At 34.0% G+C, this 19,987-nt stretch overlaps 2 protein-coding genes and 2 pseudogenes across 2 annotated transcripts; 2 read left to right on the top strand and 2 right to left on the bottom strand.

The window, feature by feature from the left end:
- The first annotated feature begins 573 nt into the window (after positions 1 to 573).
- Positions 574 to 11,085, top strand: LOC125847513 (cystinosin homolog). Its single transcript, XM_049527115.1, has 10 exons — positions 574 to 665; positions 2,938 to 3,070; positions 3,158 to 3,247; positions 3,314 to 3,438; positions 3,699 to 3,741; positions 3,916 to 3,988; positions 10,428 to 10,472; positions 10,570 to 10,619; positions 10,691 to 10,780; positions 10,951 to 11,085. The coding sequence occupies exons 1-10, from the start codon at positions 574 to 576 to the stop codon at positions 10,978 to 10,980; spliced, it is 771 nt and encodes a 256-aa protein (XP_049383072.1). The 3' UTR covers positions 10,981 to 11,085.
- On the top strand, positions 6,832 to 10,391 carry LOC125849420 (chaperone protein ClpB3, chloroplastic-like; annotated as a pseudogene).
- Positions 11,086 to 11,840: 755 nt separating the features above from the next.
- LOC125847512 (F-box/kelch-repeat protein At3g23880-like) lies at positions 11,841 to 13,004 on the bottom strand. The gene has a single exon (XM_049527113.1). It carries the CDS (start codon positions 13,002 to 13,004, stop codon positions 11,841 to 11,843), a length of 1,164 nt encoding a protein of 387 aa, XP_049383070.1.
- Positions 13,005 to 15,549: 2,545 nt separating this feature from the next.
- Positions 15,550 to 16,603, bottom strand: LOC125849183 (uncharacterized; annotated as a pseudogene).
- Between the last annotated feature and the right edge of the window lie 3,384 nt (positions 16,604 to 19,987).

Genomic DNA, 19,987 nt, shown 5'->3' with positions numbered 1-19,987 from the left:
ATTCCACCTCCGGTGCGAGATAACTTATTCTAGGACTAATTGTTAATCCTGAGATAAGTTATCCGAGCCTTTGCAACCAAACAACATATTAAAGGCTACTCAAAAGTTATCCCGGAATTAAGTCTTCTTATCCATCACACCAAACGATCCCTAAGTAAAATAACAATAGTTGAATGACCTTGAAAATAAAATAAAGTTATGTAACTTTTTAAGTAAGAACTTCAAATTATACGACTTTTAGTTATAAGGGAATCATAGTCAACAGAAAGAAGAAAGTCAATACAAAAAGTTTACAGATAATTTTTTATCTGATGTAGATAAGACATGTTATAATTAGCAACTTTTCTCTGGGCATGGGCTATTGGCCTATATAAGTAACTGATTGCACAAGGCAGGATAATCCCATACTCCAAACTAAATTATTAGTACTAAAGAATTTGTTTCATCATGATTTTGCCCCTTCCAGTGATATTGGGTTTCTTGTTTGGTACTGTAATTTTTGTGTTAAACTTAATCTTTCAGCAATTTTTCTTAGTTGATAAGCATGACCATAAAGGGTTACCTAATGGGAGCATGGGTTTACCCTTGATTGGAGAGACATATGGCTTCTGCACCCCTCATAAATCATTCTCCATTGGCAATTTCTTGCAACAACGTTGCTCTAGGTATGTACTTCATCATATATACTTTCATGCAAAATCTTATTATCATGTGTGGCAAATTGGCTTGTTTGATCAAATTTAATTGGGAATATACTGAATGGACAGGTTAGACTAAATTTGCATGCAGATCCACTCAAAAGTTACTTGGTTTGAAATGGGCTAGCTAAGAAATGGGTTTAAAACTCAAGTTGCCCACTTATTACTCTGATCTAATTGCTTTATTTATTTATTTTTATAATTTTTTTAGTAACTACTAAAATTATTACTACTTTTCTTTATTAGGACTATATATAGCCTATCAAATAAAATTATTATGATGCGTGAAAATTGGCTTGTTTGATCAAATTTAATATCCGATCTTTTGTATATAAATACATTTTCATCCATTATATTACACTATTTGACATGTTTTGAACCAACCTATTTAAACTTAGGCAAATTAAACGAATCAAAACTAAAAATAAGTTTATTTTTCCATCACGCTTAAGGGTATATATTATGTTGATTCTATTTCAGATATGGGAAAATATTCAAATCCAACATATTTGGGGCTCCAACCATTGTTTCATGTGACTTGGAGGTCAACACATTTGTCCTCCAAAATGAAGGAAAATTGTGTTGGGAAAGACAAGACACTAACAAGAATGTCAGACAGGATAGCAGCGGAATAATACCCAAATCTAAACTTTCCCTTTCAATTTGAACCAAGAGAAGACAAACCAAATCAAGCAATATGAAGAATGGACAGCAAGTATATCAATCAAACTAAAGCAACAAGATAAGAATAACCCAATCACACAAGACACAATGATTTACGTGGAAAACCCTTCGATGTGAAGAGTAAAAAACCACAGGACCAAAAACTCCACTATAAACACCAAGAGTTACAAAATTGTTCTCCAAAATTGGTCATAAAACAAGTGCCAAACAACGAGCAACAACAAATCAAGATTGCACCAAAACTAGAGAATTAAAGAAGAGATTTCACCCAAAAATGCGCTACTGTTCACGCCCCAAAATCAGAAGCTACAGACCTCCAAATCCGATCTCCACCGTTGAATTGTAAGAACCAGATGTTGAGAACTCCCAGTTCAAATTTGAGCACGATCCAACGGTTAACAGGCAAACTCTGTCTGAAGCGGACTGCCTGAGCAGAAAATTTTCAGAAGCAAAAACGGGATTTTTTCTCCTTTTCTCTCAATCTCTAAAACGAAACTCTCTTGATTTTTCTCTCTTGTGTTTTTGAAAATAAGACCAAATAAGCCTTATATATGCCACATAATATTTTGGGTTATGGGCTAAAGTGGGCTAGTCCTAATAAGACTTTTATTTATCCACATAGGAAGGAAAAAAAGATCCTAAACCCAACAATTCTCCCCCTCACAACTATGTGGAGGAGACCGCCATCCCGACGATCATGCAACAATCCTCAAACTTCCCTCTTGGCAAAGCTTTAGTCATCATGTCGGAACCATTATCATTGGTATGGATCTTTTCAAGTTCAAGCAACTTAGAATCCAACACATCTCGAATCCAATGATACCTCACATCAATGTGTTTAGACCGACCATGAAATGTAGAATTCTTGCCAAGATGAATATTTATAGAGTCCTAAACCTTTCCTACAAGAAAAGGACTAGTAAACTATTAAAACCTTTTCCTAAAAGGAAAACCTATTTATGGTAAGAAATCAGGGCAAATAAATCCCAACAAATATCATTGAACCATGACTTTGATACCACTTTGTTGGGAAAGACAAGACACTAACAAGTGGTATCAGAGCCATGGTTCAATGATATTTGTTGGGGTTTATTTGCCCTGATTTCTTATCTTAAATAGGTTTTCCTTTTAGGAAAATGTTTTAATATTTTACTAGTACTTTTCTTGTAGGAAAGGTTTAGGACTCTATAAATATAGGTTTGTTCCTTCTAACTTAATTAACATTTACAATGTAGTCCTAGGGTTTTGAGAGTTGCAGTTATGGGGGAGAGTTTTGTGTACCTCCTTGTATTCAGAGTGAATTGTTTGAGGTTGTTTCTCTCCATATTTTGTACTCTCATATTTATAGTGGATTGCTCATCTCCTTTGTGGACGTAGTTCGATTGACCGAACCACGTTAAATCTGTCTCTTTTGGTATATTGCTCGTTTGTCTTCTTACTCATGGTCTTTCGAGGGTTGCTTTGCTAGTTTCCGCATTACACCTGCTTATTTCGGTCCTAACAATATTTTTGGTTAAATTTCAGTTTCTGATCAATTCTTTTTTTAACTTTTTAGTGTGGTGGGATTGAATTTCGATTTTGTGGTGTTGAATTTGACGAAGCACTCGTCTTATCTCATCTACAATGCTTCCATGTTCTTCAGTTCTGCTGTTCAAAGGCAATATCATCATCGATACGGCAAAAATGAGGTTAATAGTGTGAATAGTGTGAATCGCGCTATGTTTATGCTGTAAGCTTTTGTTTTGTGCTAATTAACCTTCACTGTTTAACTTCAGATGATACCTGTAGCTGCCAATGATGTGGCTTTCTCTACTCATGCTGTTCTTTTAACAGCCTTTACCTTGTTTCAGATTTCTATCTATGATGTAAGTGTACATATCTTGTTTACTCTTTTCAGTTCAAATGATTAATTTGGTTAGAGTACTTTTCAGCGTGGAAATCAGAAGGTATCGAAAACTGCTATAGCAATTGTATCTGTTGCTTGGTTAAGTGTTGCAGTTTGTGTGTTTATGGGTATCCCTAAGCATTCCTGGCTATGGCTAATCTCCTGTTTCAAGTAAGCCAACCTTCTTTTAAAATCCACAATTACTTGTATTAACCTCACATTTTTTGTCTTGTTCAATCCATTATCACTAGCTTTTTTATTCTCATTATAATAGATACTCTAGTAGTTATTTGTGGTGAGGGTTATAAATTTCATGTATGATCACTCAACTGAACTCTATCTACTAACAAATATAGTCCTGACAAAACTATTTTTTGTCGAGATATTACTTTATAACGATAAAATCTTACACTTCTTTCTCTTAATTGCAGCGGATTGCAGGTTGCTATGACAGTAACCAAGTACATTCCCCAGGTTGAAATTCTTGCTTTGTTTGAGAAAAAAAAGTCACAATTTCTTACCAATTGCTTCTAATTTAGTGCTCTTTTGTTACAGTTATTTTTATGATATACTCGTCTGCTTCTTTGACATATTTCTTAGTTTACTTTCAATGCTTAAGAATTTTGGCTATGGAAAATCTATATATAGGCTGTTATGAACTTCCGGAGAAAGAGCACTATTGGTTTTAGCATTGGTAACATTTTGCTGGATTTGTTTGGAGGTTTAACAATTACGGGCAGCTGGCAGTGCAATCTATAGATCAGCGTGAGTTTCTGTTTTCCTATATGTAGTATCTAGTTTTTGTCCTAGTTATGAATGTTTGTGTATATATATGCGCCTAATAAAGAGTATTTGATCTACTTTTGCTACAGATTCCTGGGTGAATAAAATTTAATTTATATATGTATCATATTAATCATATTTTTGTATTCATTATAGTAATAACTAATATCTATAATTGTTGGTAATATTCTTATGTGTACATTATAAAATTTATGTATATATGCTACAGTTATTGTATACATCAATAAAATTTACACACCTATTTTATGAATAATCTTTTGTGTATACATATAGTACTTTTTTATAAAGAACTAGCATGCCGATGAGGCATCATCTGAAACCATAAATACAATAAGCCGACAAGGCTATAAATGAAAGCTGAGAAGACCCAACAAAATATGTCCACAAGTCTCTACGAATACTATAACTCAATTGGTTGGGATAAGTCCCCAACGATACCAACAACTAATAGACAACCAATAGATCCAGGAAGAATGGAGCTTATCAATCCTCAGCTGAGACAACACCCCTATGGCAAAGGCCGATCAAGACATACTCTCAAACCTGTAGCACCACATGCAGCATCCCCAAGCAATGGGACGTCAGTACGAATGAAAATGTACTGATATGTAAGGCAGAGCATGATGTCATAAGTAGTTGTGATAGAAAAGGTAATAGAGATACCACCTGAAACTGAAACTCTGATAGCCTCCATGATAGACATCTGACCTCCTAGTAATCAAATATGCATGATATGCTCGTTCAACCGTATGTCGTGAGTATGTATATATAGATGCAAATGCATGACATACCCAACCAAATGCTAAGCAATGGTGGTGCCTTTCGATAGCGAACTGGCATCATATTCGCCAACTTGTGGCAATCTGTGTCTCATACGTATAAATATAAGCAATAAGCCTCATACCTCTCGATTATAGCTCGAGAGTAGAATGCATAGCATGTCATGTATGTATTCGTAATGTATATATGTTACCACTCATGTTGCCAACCTTGGCCTGTTGGAACTCATGTTCTCATAATTTCGTATTCACTTTCATATGACATGTAAACGCCACATAGAACCTCATGTTCTTCTAGAATAGACCTAAGTACCTAACTCGATTTCAGAAAGGTATCTTAAGCCTGAGAATATTCAAAAATAACTCAAGGTGCTTAAACAATCTTCTCATGAACTCATTTAACCTTCGTACAAACTCGACTTCAAGTTAGAAAATTAGTCATCTAGGAACTTAAAAGGAGACTAACATTCTTAACTTGATTTATAAGAATGACTCCAAATTGATAATAGTATGGTCCGTTTTAGAAATACGTTGCTTGACAAGTATATAACAAAAAGAATAGAGTACGAGATTTAATATTAGTATTATTTTCAAATAACAATTTTTGTGAAATGTTTTGGCAAGAAGAATGACTCAACAACTCCCTTGGGTATAACATGATAATTCTTCGATATTTTAGCCCTAGTCTTAGGACAATAGCTCGCGAATAGACATATATAAGAAACAAGAAACTTAACGGAGGATAACTTTACTAGCAAAACACTTCACAATGAAACAAGTATGAGAACAATACGATAAAATCAAAGCTTAACATCATTTGACTTACCAATGCCCTTCACAGAGGGTCTTTCTAGCAATAGAATAGTAAAAAAACAACTGATTCGATGATTTATAACTTTTAAATTTCGTGTGATATAAAAAAGAGAATTTTGCCTTTAACATACCTTAAATTTGAACTTGAATAACTTGACATAGACAGTCGAGTTCTTCCAAAATTGTTTATAACATCAAAGAATATATACATTTTTTCCATCAACCGAGTTCAATGGTCAAGTGCATGTACAGAATGGAGGAAATTTGTTGAAGTAAAGGTATATATATATATAAGTAAAGGGGTGGGGTTACTCATAACCGACTATATAATGTGTATTAAATATAATGAGGGGGTATATATATTATTAATTCAAAAGATGGTACCCATCACCTTGATTGTTGTTGTCCAGATCCTTCACTTCCACGTGGAAGTGCAGATGGCAACTCTATATTCAATTTTTTTAAATCACATATATGTAGGTATTTTGTTCTATATATATCAATTAGTAAAATTATTCGTGCGCACGAAAATTTAATATTATGAAATAAAATAATATTTAAAATCTATCTCATGTACTAATAATTCTTTAAACATAACAAAATTCACCATCTCCGTTAAAATATCAATAATTAATAAAAACTCTGATAAAAATAAATACATATCCAAATATATCGTAACTAAATGATTTTTTTATTATTATTATTATTTTTTTACAAATATTCAAGACATTTTTTTTAAGACAATAAAAATATATGTTTATCAAATTCTAATTTAAATACGATATTACAAAATTACGTGCAATGCTGCCATAAAATCCTCAAATTTAGCCTTGTAAGCCTTCAACACGGAATGATGGATACTTGGAAACTAATTTAGGAAATAAGTAATTAATGTTAAGAATAAAACACTACTGAAATTTGAACCCTTTATTTTATGGTAGATCGAACACTTACCAACCCATTGACCTAAACTCGAAATTATAGAACTATGATAATTCATATTCGAATCAAATGAATTCAATTTAATAAATATTACTCCTACTATTTAAATTAATTAAATTATAATTATCTTTATTAAATAAGGTCTTACCATCCTCTAGTTTCTATAAATAAACGTAATATATCCTCTTTCCACCCCGTTAGTACTCAGTAAAACGAATAGAAAAAAATGGACGGTGAAGGAGGTTGCGCTATTTGTGCCGCAAAAGGTAATCATTGTAACGCAAATTGTCAATGGCGAAATCTCTTTCCACAGGGTACTATTGCGAAATTCGACTGTCTTCTCCGCAACTACGGCAAGGCAAATTTGAACAGGGAGTTTCGTGAAAATACTCCCGCGGGAAGAACTGCAAGATTTGAAGTAATGTATAGAGATGCTCTATTGCTGGACGCTCATCGACACAACGGCGGAATCGCTGCGCTAATTGAACAGTTGCAAGACCAAATTCATCAGAAAGATCAGATTATTGCTCATCTCCTCGGGTAGCTCCATCTTCTTCTTGAATCCTTTTATTTTTACGTTTTTTGGGTCCGATTTACTAAATTTCCTTACTACAGGCATTATAACGTAGCCTTAGCTCCGGAGGCCGCCGGCGGAATTCCACCCCTACAACCCCAGCACAACGTTCCCGCCCAACATCCGCAGGCCCAGGATGAAATTCAGAACCAGAACCAGCACCACAACGTTCCCCCCCAACAACCACAGGCCCAGAATGAACTTCAGAACCAGCATGGCCAGAATCCCCCTCCCCGTTTTAGCATTTTCTTGCGCAATCGGCACATTTTCTCTATGTTCTAGGCTTGAGTCGGTAGAAATCTGTATAAAATGCAATGGACGGTGTAAATTCTTTAGGCCAATAATAATTTTAGGCCAATCACTTCAGATTTTAGCATTTTCTTGCACAATCTACGCATTTTCTCTATGTTCTAGGCTTGAGCCTGTAGTTTGGTCTAAAATGCAATGGACTGTGTAAACTCTTTAGGCCAATGCTAAATTTAGGCCGGTGTATGAACTTTCATGGGATATTCTCCCTTTAGAAACTTTTGTTTCTTTAAATACAAATTCTTTTGACTCTCAGTCTTTTTACTTTTATATTGTTTCAGGCACTATTATGTCTTGTTAGTTCTCTTTATTCTATTTCAGGGTTCTTGAGATTCAATTCTTGAAATTGAAATTGAAGGTTATATAGTTGCTTTGTATTTTGAGCAACTGTTACTGATTTGGAAGTGTCGAAACAACTTTTCATGAAGATTGGTGTCAACTTAAGTTTATTATATTGTCCGACTACGCATGATGTTTTGTTTCTTATGTACTAGTACTCAAAACGTGGTAGAAAGATGATTGCTGTATGTTCAAGATCAGTTTGGCTTGGATTCCTGGAAGTTGAATCCAGTTGTTGAACTTCTTAAAGGAGGAGCTGTTGGAGTCATTCCCAGTGTTAATTGGTGAGCCTGGAGTTGGGAAAACTGCAATCTCTGAAGGGTAAGTAAATTCTTCTTATTGAGCAGGAGTCGGAGCATGTGATTTGAAATTGTGATTTATATGGCTCATTTAGAACATGTTCCATTGGGTCTCAATTTGTTATATTTTTCCAAAAAATACTGCATCCGTAGCCTATAACTTATGTTCTTCTCTTCCTGTTTGATAGGCTTACTCAGAGAATTGTGCAAGGAGATGTACCCCAGGCTTTGATGAATCAAAGGGTTAGTGATGATGGGATTTTCTGTTGCATTCACCTGACTTATGAAGAAGGTATTTTTATTAAATTAACATGTTTGTTTCGTCTGTACTGTTTGTTTCGTCTGTGCAGTTGATATCTCTTGATATGGGTGCGCTCATCGCCGGTGCAAAATATCATGGTGAATTTGAAGACAGATTTAAGGCACTTCTTAAGGAAGTGACAGAATCCGAAGGACAGATCATCCTTTTCATTGATGAGATAGATACTGTTGTTGGTGCAGGTATGTTCTTAGGAAACATCACTAGATGTTAAAATGCTGTTATATACGTTGTTGGTATGCCTGTGATTGAAAATTATTACTTGTTGACCCTTCACTTGAGCCCTTGAATTACTCTCTCCTAGTTTGTTCATTTAATGCATGCACGCATAATTTCCCATGTTAATTGGCCTATATGTCTGCTACACACTGATACCTTAATGACTTCATCCTACACCAGAAGTTGGATTCAGTATCATTATTTGGGTCCATCCAAGTTTGGACAATTTTTTTCTGGTTTGTTTTGTGAAAAAAACAGAATCATTTGATTTCTTCAGGTGCCACTAATGGTGCAATGGATGCTGGGAATCTCTTGGGGCCGATGCTTGGTCGAGGAGAATTATGTCGAGAAAGATCCTGCCCTGGAGCATCGTTTCCAGCAAGTTAATGTTGACCAGCCTACAGTTGAAGACAATGTCTCTATACTTCGTGGATTACGTGAAAGAAATGAGCTGCATCATGGAGTCCGCATTTCAGACACTGCGCTAGTTGACGCAGCTATTCTTCAGACCATTATATTAGTGGACGTTTTCTACCTGACAAAGGTGAGAAACTGAGCTGTTCACTATAGAGCAACTTGTTATTTCATTTAATATTTATAAATACTGTATTGTTCATAATGCTATAACTTTATTGTGTAGTTTTTATTTTAATTTACTATAAATAGAGCGGGTGGGGGAGGGATTACAAGCGGGGAACCGAACCCCCACCAACAAGGTGAATGTTCTGGTAACCAATTTGACTACTAAAGTTGCGCTGCTTGTGTAATTTTAATTTAAAATATAGGGAAGTACTTTGCATTTGCATGGCATAACCTGCAATATGCAGGTTCTAGTCCTGCTGGTGGATTTTGAATCTATTCTAACTACTAATTATCACTTCGACATTTGAGCATGGCCTTCTCAAAATACTATAGGAACAGAAAAATCTTGAGCAGTGATGTAGCCACATTTTCTGGAACATATCAAGCATAGCTTTCAGTCTCCATCCTCACATTACTGTTACCCTTGGTCCAGTAAGCATACACCAAGTGCATGCACTTGAACTGCATAAATGTGTAGTATAATAGACTTGCACTTAATGGACTTACACTTGGTGCAAAAAGTGCTGGTCTTCATATTGCAGCTATTGACCTAGTTGATGAAGCTGCTGCAGAACTGAAAATGGAGATCACCTCAAAACCTACAGCCCTTGATGAGATCAATCATGCAGTTTTGAAGTTCGAGATGGAGCGCCTATCTCTAACTAATGATACAGATAGAGCATCGAAAGATCGGTTAAACCACCTTGAGGTTGAATTGTCTCTTTTGAAGGAGAGGCAAGCTGAGCTGACTGAGCAGTGGGAGCATGAAAAAACTTTCATGACTCGCTTACAGTCCATTAAGGAAGAGGTATGCAACTGAAGATTCTCTACTTAAGTTTGTTCATAACTGGTTTTTCTTTTGTTAACTACTCTTGAGTGGAAGTGCATTTATATTCTGAGCTGTCAATTGAATTAGGTAACGAGCAACTTATATGTAAATGAATGAGATTGCATTGGAGCTTGATTAACTTTTTTCCTAAATACAGATTGACAGGGTAAATCTTGAGATCCAGCAAGCAGAGCGGGAATATGATCTTAATCGTGCTACTGAACTTAAGTACGAGAGTCTAAACACCTTGCAGTGTCAACTTGAAGCTTCAGAAAAAGAACTGAGTGAATATGAAGTCTGGAAAAGAGCACTATTGGTTTTAGTATTAGTAACATTTTTCTGGATTTGTTTGGAGGTTTAACAAATTATGGGCAGATGGCAGTGCTATCTATAGATCAACGTGAGTTTCTGTTTTTCAATAATATAATCTTCCTATATGACTTATGAATGTTTGTGTATATGTGCCTAATGAAGTATTTGATCTACTTTCGCTACAGATTCCTGGGTGAACTTTTATGGAAACATCGGCAAGACTTTATTGTCATTGGTATGAAACGTTCATCTGTGTTTTTACCTATATACACTCTGTCTTTGTTTTTGATCAAATGAATGTTGCAGGTGTCGATAGTCTTTGACATTCTCTTCATTGTGCAACATTATGTGCTATATCCTTCAAGGAAAGAAGTTGTTTCTCCTAAATTTGATGTGGTAAGAGAGAATATATCCATCACTCAAATCTTCCTATCATAATGTCTTATTTATGATTCGATAAAAATGCATTTTTTCTTCTTCTTAAAAATAAGTGTTTCTAGTGCAAATATTTACTATTGTTTATAATTTGGTTTTATATAATGCATACTTCTTGGTGTATTACTCAGGAGGAACCAAGGGACATTGAGGGACGGTGATTGCTGATCTATTCAGTTGCTTGTAAAACAGAGGTTATTAAGAGGAATTTGATTTACAACTTTCTCAAGTCATCTTGGTGTACGTAGAAGGCACAATCTGTATAACTCCAGTACTCTTCTTTGAGTCGAAACATAGTTAAAGAAGATGTAGTCTATGATATTTTGTAAATTCGCAGGCTTAGCCGTTTGGTCATCAATAACATTTGGAGTATTTCAAAATTGTAGTTTGTTTATTGATTTGGTCTGTCATTGCTAACTTCAAGCTTGTAATCAATAATTTGAAGTTTTTCAATCAAAATAAATATATTGGGTTGAATCCAATTTGGGTAAATACTTTACCTAATGAATCCAATTTATGTAATTTTCCCAAAAATAATCAAAATAAATATATAATTAATCTCTACTTTACTTAACCTACTCTAATCTGCACTATTTCTATGGCCATTAGGCCCTATCAAACAACTTATTGTGTTTTTGTTATTGTAAAAGGATTCACGTTTTAAAAAGGAAAATGCTGTCTTTTAACCTAATTGGACGAGGATTCGTTGAAAACTAAGAATAAAATTCATACTCTTTTTTTCATTTCTGAATAATTTAGACAAGACTAATTCGCTATAATTTAAAAAACAATCCAATCAATCACTTATAGTTGTATCAACAATGCATATTGGCGTGCAAAATTAACATCAATATGAAAATAGCTAGGTGAAAAAGAATAGAATGAGAGGGCACAAAAGAAAGCAACACAAGAATTCTTGACAAAATAAATAAAGTTTTATTACTAAGTAATGGTAGTAGCCCAAGCTAAACAAGGGTGGGTAGGAGAAATTATTATTTATTAAAAGAAATATACGATCAATCTATTTGAGCAAATCCTCTCTTTTTCGCTTTCTAAGAAATGTCAAGTCTGTTTGTTTATGAATCGGATATACATCAATCTCTCTCGGATTGATTAAACTTTCCATATAAACAAAACCACTTAAGATAAAGGAAAGTGGATCAATATCAAAAGACCATATTCGATGGTCACATGTTCTATAAATAACCTTCATTCCTCGTAATTCATCTGGGCATTCGTATCGAAGTAGCACTTTACCATCGGAAAAGCTATATATGGGTATAATTGAAAAAGCCCCATTACATGGTAATGTGAGTAACTTTATCCAAGATTCCTGAACACCATACTCTTTCATCATCCATAAATTGAAAGTGATGTCGTTACGGTTAAAAAGACAAATCATACTTCCCAACACAGATAGGCCCTCTTCAATAGTCACACTTTCAAGGTATAAAGACATATTTTTGTGTAAGGGTATTCTCTTATATGTCTCATCTGAAATATTTAACGACATCATGGATTCTTCAATACCAAGCCAGTGAAACGCTCCATTTACAAAGGGCAAACATTCCTTACCATACAAAAGAGAAACATCGCCGACAGGCCTAACTGAGGGCGAATAAATTTTTCTCCAGGAACCACTTTTTAGTGCTACAATTTCATCTAGTGCAGAGCCATCCTTGTCAATCCTAAGGACTTTATAATCATCACTAGTCGAGTCATATCCCAATCCATAAGTTGATTCCTGTTCAGGCGATTCTAAAGGGGGAAGTACTATTGATTCTGACGTGGTCGGGTTCCATAGCAATAACATTGAAGGCTCGTCGTCCTGAGAAGGTTCGGTCCAAATTCCAATGAGAAACAAGGCATCGCAACAACAATACATTCTATAACGACTGAATGGTGGTTTTGGAACTGTATGTATATCATTAACAAGTAGTCGATTTGGGGATAAAGAAGTGCAATACAAATTTGAATCCATTTTATCCCTAATACGAATAAGCAATTTTCGGGAATCAGGTTGATTTTTGGCATGATTGTGATGCTTCTTCTTAAAGTAAGGCTCAGTTAATAATGTCTTGCAAGATTTCGATACACATTTGAAACGAAAAAGAGACTTAACAGGAAGTTTAGTGAGAATGTCAATAAGTATTTCCTCCTCCAGAATGTGAGTTCTCATTACCATACTGGCGAAGATGATGAGAATAAGAGGCTTTCAAGTATGATTTAATATTGCTTCTATGTGGTTAAGGGTTAAGTGTAGATATAAACCTATTAATATTGCTGTTATGTGGCTTAGGGTTAAGTGTAGATATAAACCTAAAAGGATTGAAGTACTAGTTACAGTAATTTTCTTCCATATTTTAAGGATTAGAATTCTTAATTTTCCTTTATTTTTAGTGTTAAAATTTGTATGATATTTTGTCATTAGATTTTTCTTCCATATTTTAAGGATTAGAATTTGTTTATGAGAAGAATNTAAAACTTGTAATATTTGACCCTTAAATGTGTATATGGTGTGATTTTTCCTTAAAAAAATGCATTAGTGTTAACTTTCTGTACACCATAATTTATAATTTAAAATCGCAATCAAATATTCTTTAGAATATATGCATAAATTTATATTAAAGTGAAAAATCATTTTGAAAAAATTACTATAGTTATACTCTTGTAAGTAGCTTGCTTTACATCAAACTTGGTGTCAAGATTGACAAGATTATCTTGTATTTGAACATTCTTTTCAAAAAATTATCAAACTAATTGGACGAGGATTCGTTGAAAACTAAGAATAAAATTCATACTCTTTTTTTCATTTTTGAATAATTTAGACAAGACTAATTCGCTATAATTTAAAAAGCAATCCAATCAATCACTTATAGTTGTATCAACAATGCATATTGGCGTGCAAAATTAACATCAATATGAAAATAGCTAGGTGAAAAAGAATAGAATGAGAGGGCACAAAATAAAGCAACACAAGAATTCCTGACAAAATAAATAAAGTTCTAGTACTAAGTAATGGTAGTAGCCCAAACTAAATAAGGGTGGGTAGGCGAAATTATTATTTATTAAAAGAAATATACGATCAATCTATTTGAGCAAATCCTCTCTTTTTCGCTTTCTAAGGAATGTCAAGTCTGTTTGTTTATGTTAGTTGTGATTAATTTTGTATCATCCTAATATACTAATATAATAATAATAATAATAAAAAAGAGACTATATATGCATATACAAAGCTTATTTACTAGTATATTTCATCCTCATAACACATTTGAGGTATACACATGTATAAAGTCATATGCGACTTTAATGAAAAATGGGGTAAATACAAAAACTAGGAAAAGCACCTCACATTAGCTAGTTACATAAAATAACAATAATTATGCTTAATCCCTTGGAATCGGCTATGGGTAAAAGTTATCAGCTCATGATTAGCTAGTTATGTCAAAACAAATATTAAATGACACATGAACCAGAAGGACTGGACCATGGTTCATCAATTTTAACCATGAAATCCTCATATTCAAATGGGACAATTTCTCTATTGATCTTACAAGTGCTTGGCTTCTGGGAACCAAAAATCCTCATTTCGCCAACGCCTTTTATTTCAACTTCAACTGAATTAGATTCATCGTCCAGCTCAATCGAATGAATCACCCCATCTGTATTGAGCATATTCACCAGCCCAATTGGACTAATTTGGTTCCCAAAATTGTAACAGGAGAAACCGTTAAAAGCTCGAAATTAAAAGGCTCGAGAGTGATTTGGACCCTGTCTGTAGGCTTTACCAAACCCTTCTCCACTACAGCCCTTCCAGTGAACCTTCTCATAACTCTGAACTGCCGATCCTATTAGGTATTCATTCTTCCTACATCATATCAAATCCTTCAAAAGTCAGAAGGCCACTGGAACCCTATTCAAACCACCTGCCAAACACTCTTCTCCTCACACTTCACTGTAGTCCCTCTCAGTAAAACTCTCACTGTTCCTAGCACCATTTTCCCCATCATAATTAATTCTTCAGTTCACTGAATTAAACCTTGAAGAGAGTTCAATTTTCTACCAGGGTTTAGTAGTGTGCTTGGTGGGCAGAATATACTGCTAAATGAAACTTTGGTATAGTGGGTAGTTCACATGTAAAAGGAGCAATGGAATTCCGGAGATAAAAATCAGTGCTGTATTATTGTTACTGTCATTTCCTCCAATAGCTCTAATTTGGGGTAGCAGAATTGTGCTATCACAAAATACTCCCAAAAGCTAGTGAGATAATTGCATTATTTAAGATCAAATCATTCATGGGAAAAAAAAGAGAGCCAAAACTATTAACCATGTAATCACAAAGATGCATGAGGTCGGAGATGTTGATGAAGATAGGCAGAAAGAGAGAGCCTTGTCCAGATGCCAGAGTAAAAAGCACAATAAAAAATTCTTACAGAGATTAGCAGAGGCTGATAAAAATTTCAGACTCCTATTACTTCTTGGCATTACTAACCATTTGCTGGAAAAGCAAAACATTCCCTCCTTCCAAACTCGAAACAAACTAGCTAACAAGGGTATGGTATATCTTTGGCAAAGACTGACACTAGCTGTGGGTGAGATCTAGACATACAAATAGGACAGCTGAATTGTTCATCATGTATATGTTCCGTTCTTAAATAAAAAAAATGAGGACAGCTGGGAAGCAAAAAACTTATGAAAATTATATCAGACCACTACTTTTTGCCACTTAGTAAAAACAAAAGTCTATTCACCATAAATTGCCCAACAAATGAAGGATCAAAACTAAGTTTGCTCCTAAAGACATATGTTTGAAACCGTTTCATGAGAAAAGCAAAATGTTGAGAGCACATAAAAAGAATTACACTTTGCAAAATAATATACCAAGAACTCCGCTTGTCAGATCATTATCCCCTGGAGCACGACAGAATACTAAATCTTGAGGAAATTTCTTCATCAAATATTCAATTATCTTATGACGCGTCAGTGGAACTCTTTCTAGTGCAGTACATGAAAGTTTCATTAATGGCATAGTAAAGGGCCTGATCCCATCTACTTCCTACACCAAAATACGTTTCAGGACAAGGGTAGCAAAACACACAATTTAAACATCAAGCAATATGGAAAATATCAAGTTCCCTGCATATAGAAAACACAAGAATGACAAAACAATAAACCCAAAAAGATAAAAAGGAAAGTTCACTAAAATGGGTATCTGAGAAATGAGGAATAGAGCACCTGGTATTCCCATTCAGCAGCAATAGCCTTAGCAAGAGCGAGAGTGGGGCATTTGAGAGGGGGTTTAGAAGGGGTTTTAAGTGTACGTTAATCCAGCATAACACTCCAACCATTTCCATCTTCAGCCTCTCTAGTCATCACTTTCTGATAAAACCTCTTTCCCACAATTGATCCAGTCATGAAAGACATAGGCATCGTCAAAGATTCCGCTTCTTTTGACGAAGAAGCCTTTTTTGGACCATTTATGAAGATATTATCATCGATTGCTGATTTTCTCTGAGAATTCGAGTCTCCATCGCCCGAATTCTCAGAGAAAGTGAATGAGGAAGATGGGGCATCAGATTCCGGTTGTACAGATTCTGCTAAGTTACTGAAACTACGAGTTTGGAAAAAGGTTAGGGTTCTAAGAAGGGAAAAGTTCGATGCTTTAAGACTTCTTCTCACGATTTCAGCCGCCATAGCTTGGAGAGAAGGCGATGCTACTATAGAGTTGCTCGATGCAGCTGAAGACTTTGAATTTGCTACTGCTCAGGACGAGGAGCATTCTGCTTTGGGCTTGGGCCCGATAAATTCTCCAGGTAACAGGCCTCAATAAAACATTTAGGCCCAAATTAATTGTTCAGGATCCATAGATGTAGAGCCCGTTTGGATTGGTTTAAAAGTCGGTCAAACCTACTTTTAAATCAGTTTTTGACTTCTGAAAGTGTTTAACAAATATAAAAATTAACTTAAAATAAGTCAAAAATGACTTAAAATAAGTTACGAAGTGTTAGGCAAGATAAAAAATGACTTATAATAAGTCAAAAACCAAAAATAGGTCTCCCCCTACTTTTTATTTTTTGACTTAAAAGTCATTTCAGTTTGACTTTTTATTTTTGACCTAAAATTACTTTTTTAAGCCAATGCAAACGGGCTCGTAGTCAAGGCGCACTTGGATTAGCTGAATTTAAGTAATTTACCTTAGTCAAAACCATTAATTATTGTAATAATAAATTAATATAAAAAATTAGATCTTTATCAAATTACCAAGAAAAATGATTATAGCCTCTATTATAATATATTCCAATTTATGTAGCACAATTCAAATTTTGATAACAAATTAAGTTTGATCATGAATTAAGACATGAAATCTTCAAGTTTTTAAAAATAAAATTATATATTTAAAAATTACATAATAAGTATTATAAATCAAAATAATTTACAATGAAAAATATTTAATAATATATGAAAACTTACCGTCAAAGAGGAGGGAGCATTTTTATTGTGGACACGTGGCTTACATATGAACAAAATAATAATGGAGATCCTTTCCGCCTTTCCAGTATAATTTATTTAACTTCAAATCACGCATCATATTTTCTAGCTTACCAATAGAACGTAAGCACTTTGGTATATAGATATCTGCAACTGCTATATTCGCTATAAGAAAAATAATTTTTAGCAGTAATATATATATTTTACGGTATTAGTTAACTATTATTAGATTCAATGTCGTTATATGTTTTAGCGGCATTTTATAAAGAGTGTTAACATGTGCTTGTCACTAGTAATTGCCTCTCTATATATATTATGCGATAATTAAACTATTGTTATTATTAATTGCTACTAAAAAATTATTTTTGATATAGTGATTACGTCATGGTGCATCTGATAATATATCATAGTAGCACAGACAATCAATTGAATTTGAGCCCATTAAGTCCTTCTTTGGTGCCAAATGCCAATCAACTAGTTATTAGCTAACATAGTTATACTTTGAATTAATTACGGCTCACAACTTAATTTTAGCTATAATTATGTCATTTATACATATACAAAATACACACAAAAAATACAATTAGCCTATCTCCATTCCCTGCCCTGTCTCACTCGTTTCTCTCCTTCCTCTCCCAATCTCGCTCGCCAGATATACAAATAAATATTTATTCCAGTAACATATATACAGTTATCTGACAGATACACGTATACACAATTAGCCTATCTCCATTCCCTGCCCTGTCTCACTCGTTTCTCTCCTTCCTCTCCCAATCTCGCTCGCCAGATATACAAATAAATATTTATTCCAGTAACATATATACAGTTATCTGACAAATACACATATACACAATTAGCCTATCTCCATTCCCTGCCCTGTCTCACTCGTTTCTCTCCTTCCTCTCCCAATCTCGCTCGCCAGATATACAAATAAATATTTATACCAGTAATATATATACAGTTATCTAACAGATATACATATACACAATCTCTCTCTCTTCTCTCCTCCCTCTCCTAATCTCGCTCGGATATACAAATACATGTGTATATAAGTTACATATACAATTATTTGACATATATACATATACAATTCGACAAATATACATATACACTTCGTTTCTCTCCACTCTCTGCTCTCTCTAGCTCGCCTCTCCTCTCTCTCCCAATCTTGCTCGCCTCTCTCCTCCCTCTAACATGTAGCTACTAATTGTAATTAACAAACTATAGTTATGGAGCACAATTAAGTTAATTAACAAAATATAGTTATAGATTTGTATCCAAGTATCAAAAAAAGTGATTATAGCCTCTAATACTTCATATATCCCAATTTATGTGGCACAATTCAATTTTTGATGTTCAAACAAATTAAGTTTGATTGTGAATTTGGGCATGAAATCTACAAAAAATTTAAATAAAAATTATATATTTGAAAAATACTACTATCTTATCACAATAATTACAATTCAAAATATCTAAAAAATATATGAAAATTACCATCAAAGATAGACTAGTTTAAATTTCAAAATTTGGATAGGTAACACATAAAGTGGGATGGAGGGAGCATTTCTATTGTAATGGAGGGATCCTTTCCGCCTTTCAGGTATAATTTGTTTAATTTCTAATTATGTGCATCATATTTTCTAGTTTACCAATTGAACGCAAAGCACTTCAGTATATTTCTGATGCGTGAAAGGGACGTGAATATGGACGAAATATGGGCCACATTCATTACTTAATGTAAATAAATTAATATTTTATAATATATTTTTTAATTATATTAATAAGAGTTTTTTTGCAATTTATAGGTCTATGTTTGAATATCTATTTTTTAAAAAAATATAATATTAATGTAATCTAATTTAAGTTTGAAAATCAGTCAAGTTGACTTTGAAAAAGAGAACAAAAAATGGATTGAGAGTATTGACTTTCAAGTTATATTGGGAGTAGCATCAAAATAAATGATGACATGCCCCATACTCTTTGTCTGTATATCTTCTAATACTCCACTAGACACGACAATATTTAAGATTCTACTCTCCTCTTTTTTTTTTTGAAAGAATCTATACTCTTGAGTCTCATAGTTCTCTTTTTTTTAATGGCATCTTGGAATTCAGTTCCACTGGAAGTGTTGTATAATGTTTTGGGATGGATTGCGTTTGTCTCATGGTCTATTAGCTTTTATCCTCAGGTCATTTTGAATTTTCGTAGGAAAAGGTTATTTTCTGCTTTTATTTTTCAACTTCTTTTATGAGTAATATTTGTTGGGGTTTATTTGTCCTGATTTCTTATCATAAATAGGTTTTTCTTTTAGGAAAAGGTTTTAATATTTTACTAGTCCTTTTCTTGTAGGAAAGGTTTAAGACTCTATAAATATAGGTTTGTTCCTTCTAACTTAATTAGCATTCACAATGTAGTCCTAGGGTTTTGAGAGTTGCGGTTATGGGGGAGAGTTTTGTGTACCTCCTTGTATTCAGAGTGAATTGTTTGAGGTTGTTTCTTTCCATATTTTGTACTCTCATATTTATAGTGGATTGCTCATCTCCTTTGTGGACGTAGGTCGATTGACTGAACCACGTTAAATCTGTCTCTTTTGGTATATTTCTCGTTTGTCTTCTTACTCATGGTCTTTCGAGGTTTGCTTTGCTAGTTTCCGCATTATCCCTGCTTATTTCGGTCCTA

The sequence above is a fragment of the Solanum stenotomum genome, chromosome 12 (assembly GCF_019186545.1).
Source record: "Solanum stenotomum isolate F172 chromosome 12, ASM1918654v1, whole genome shotgun sequence".
In the NCBI taxonomy this organism is placed as follows: domain Eukaryota; kingdom Viridiplantae; phylum Streptophyta; class Magnoliopsida; order Solanales; family Solanaceae; genus Solanum; species Solanum stenotomum.
Note: the sequence above shows the minus strand (reverse complement) of the source record. Positions and strands in the feature narration are given on the sequence as shown.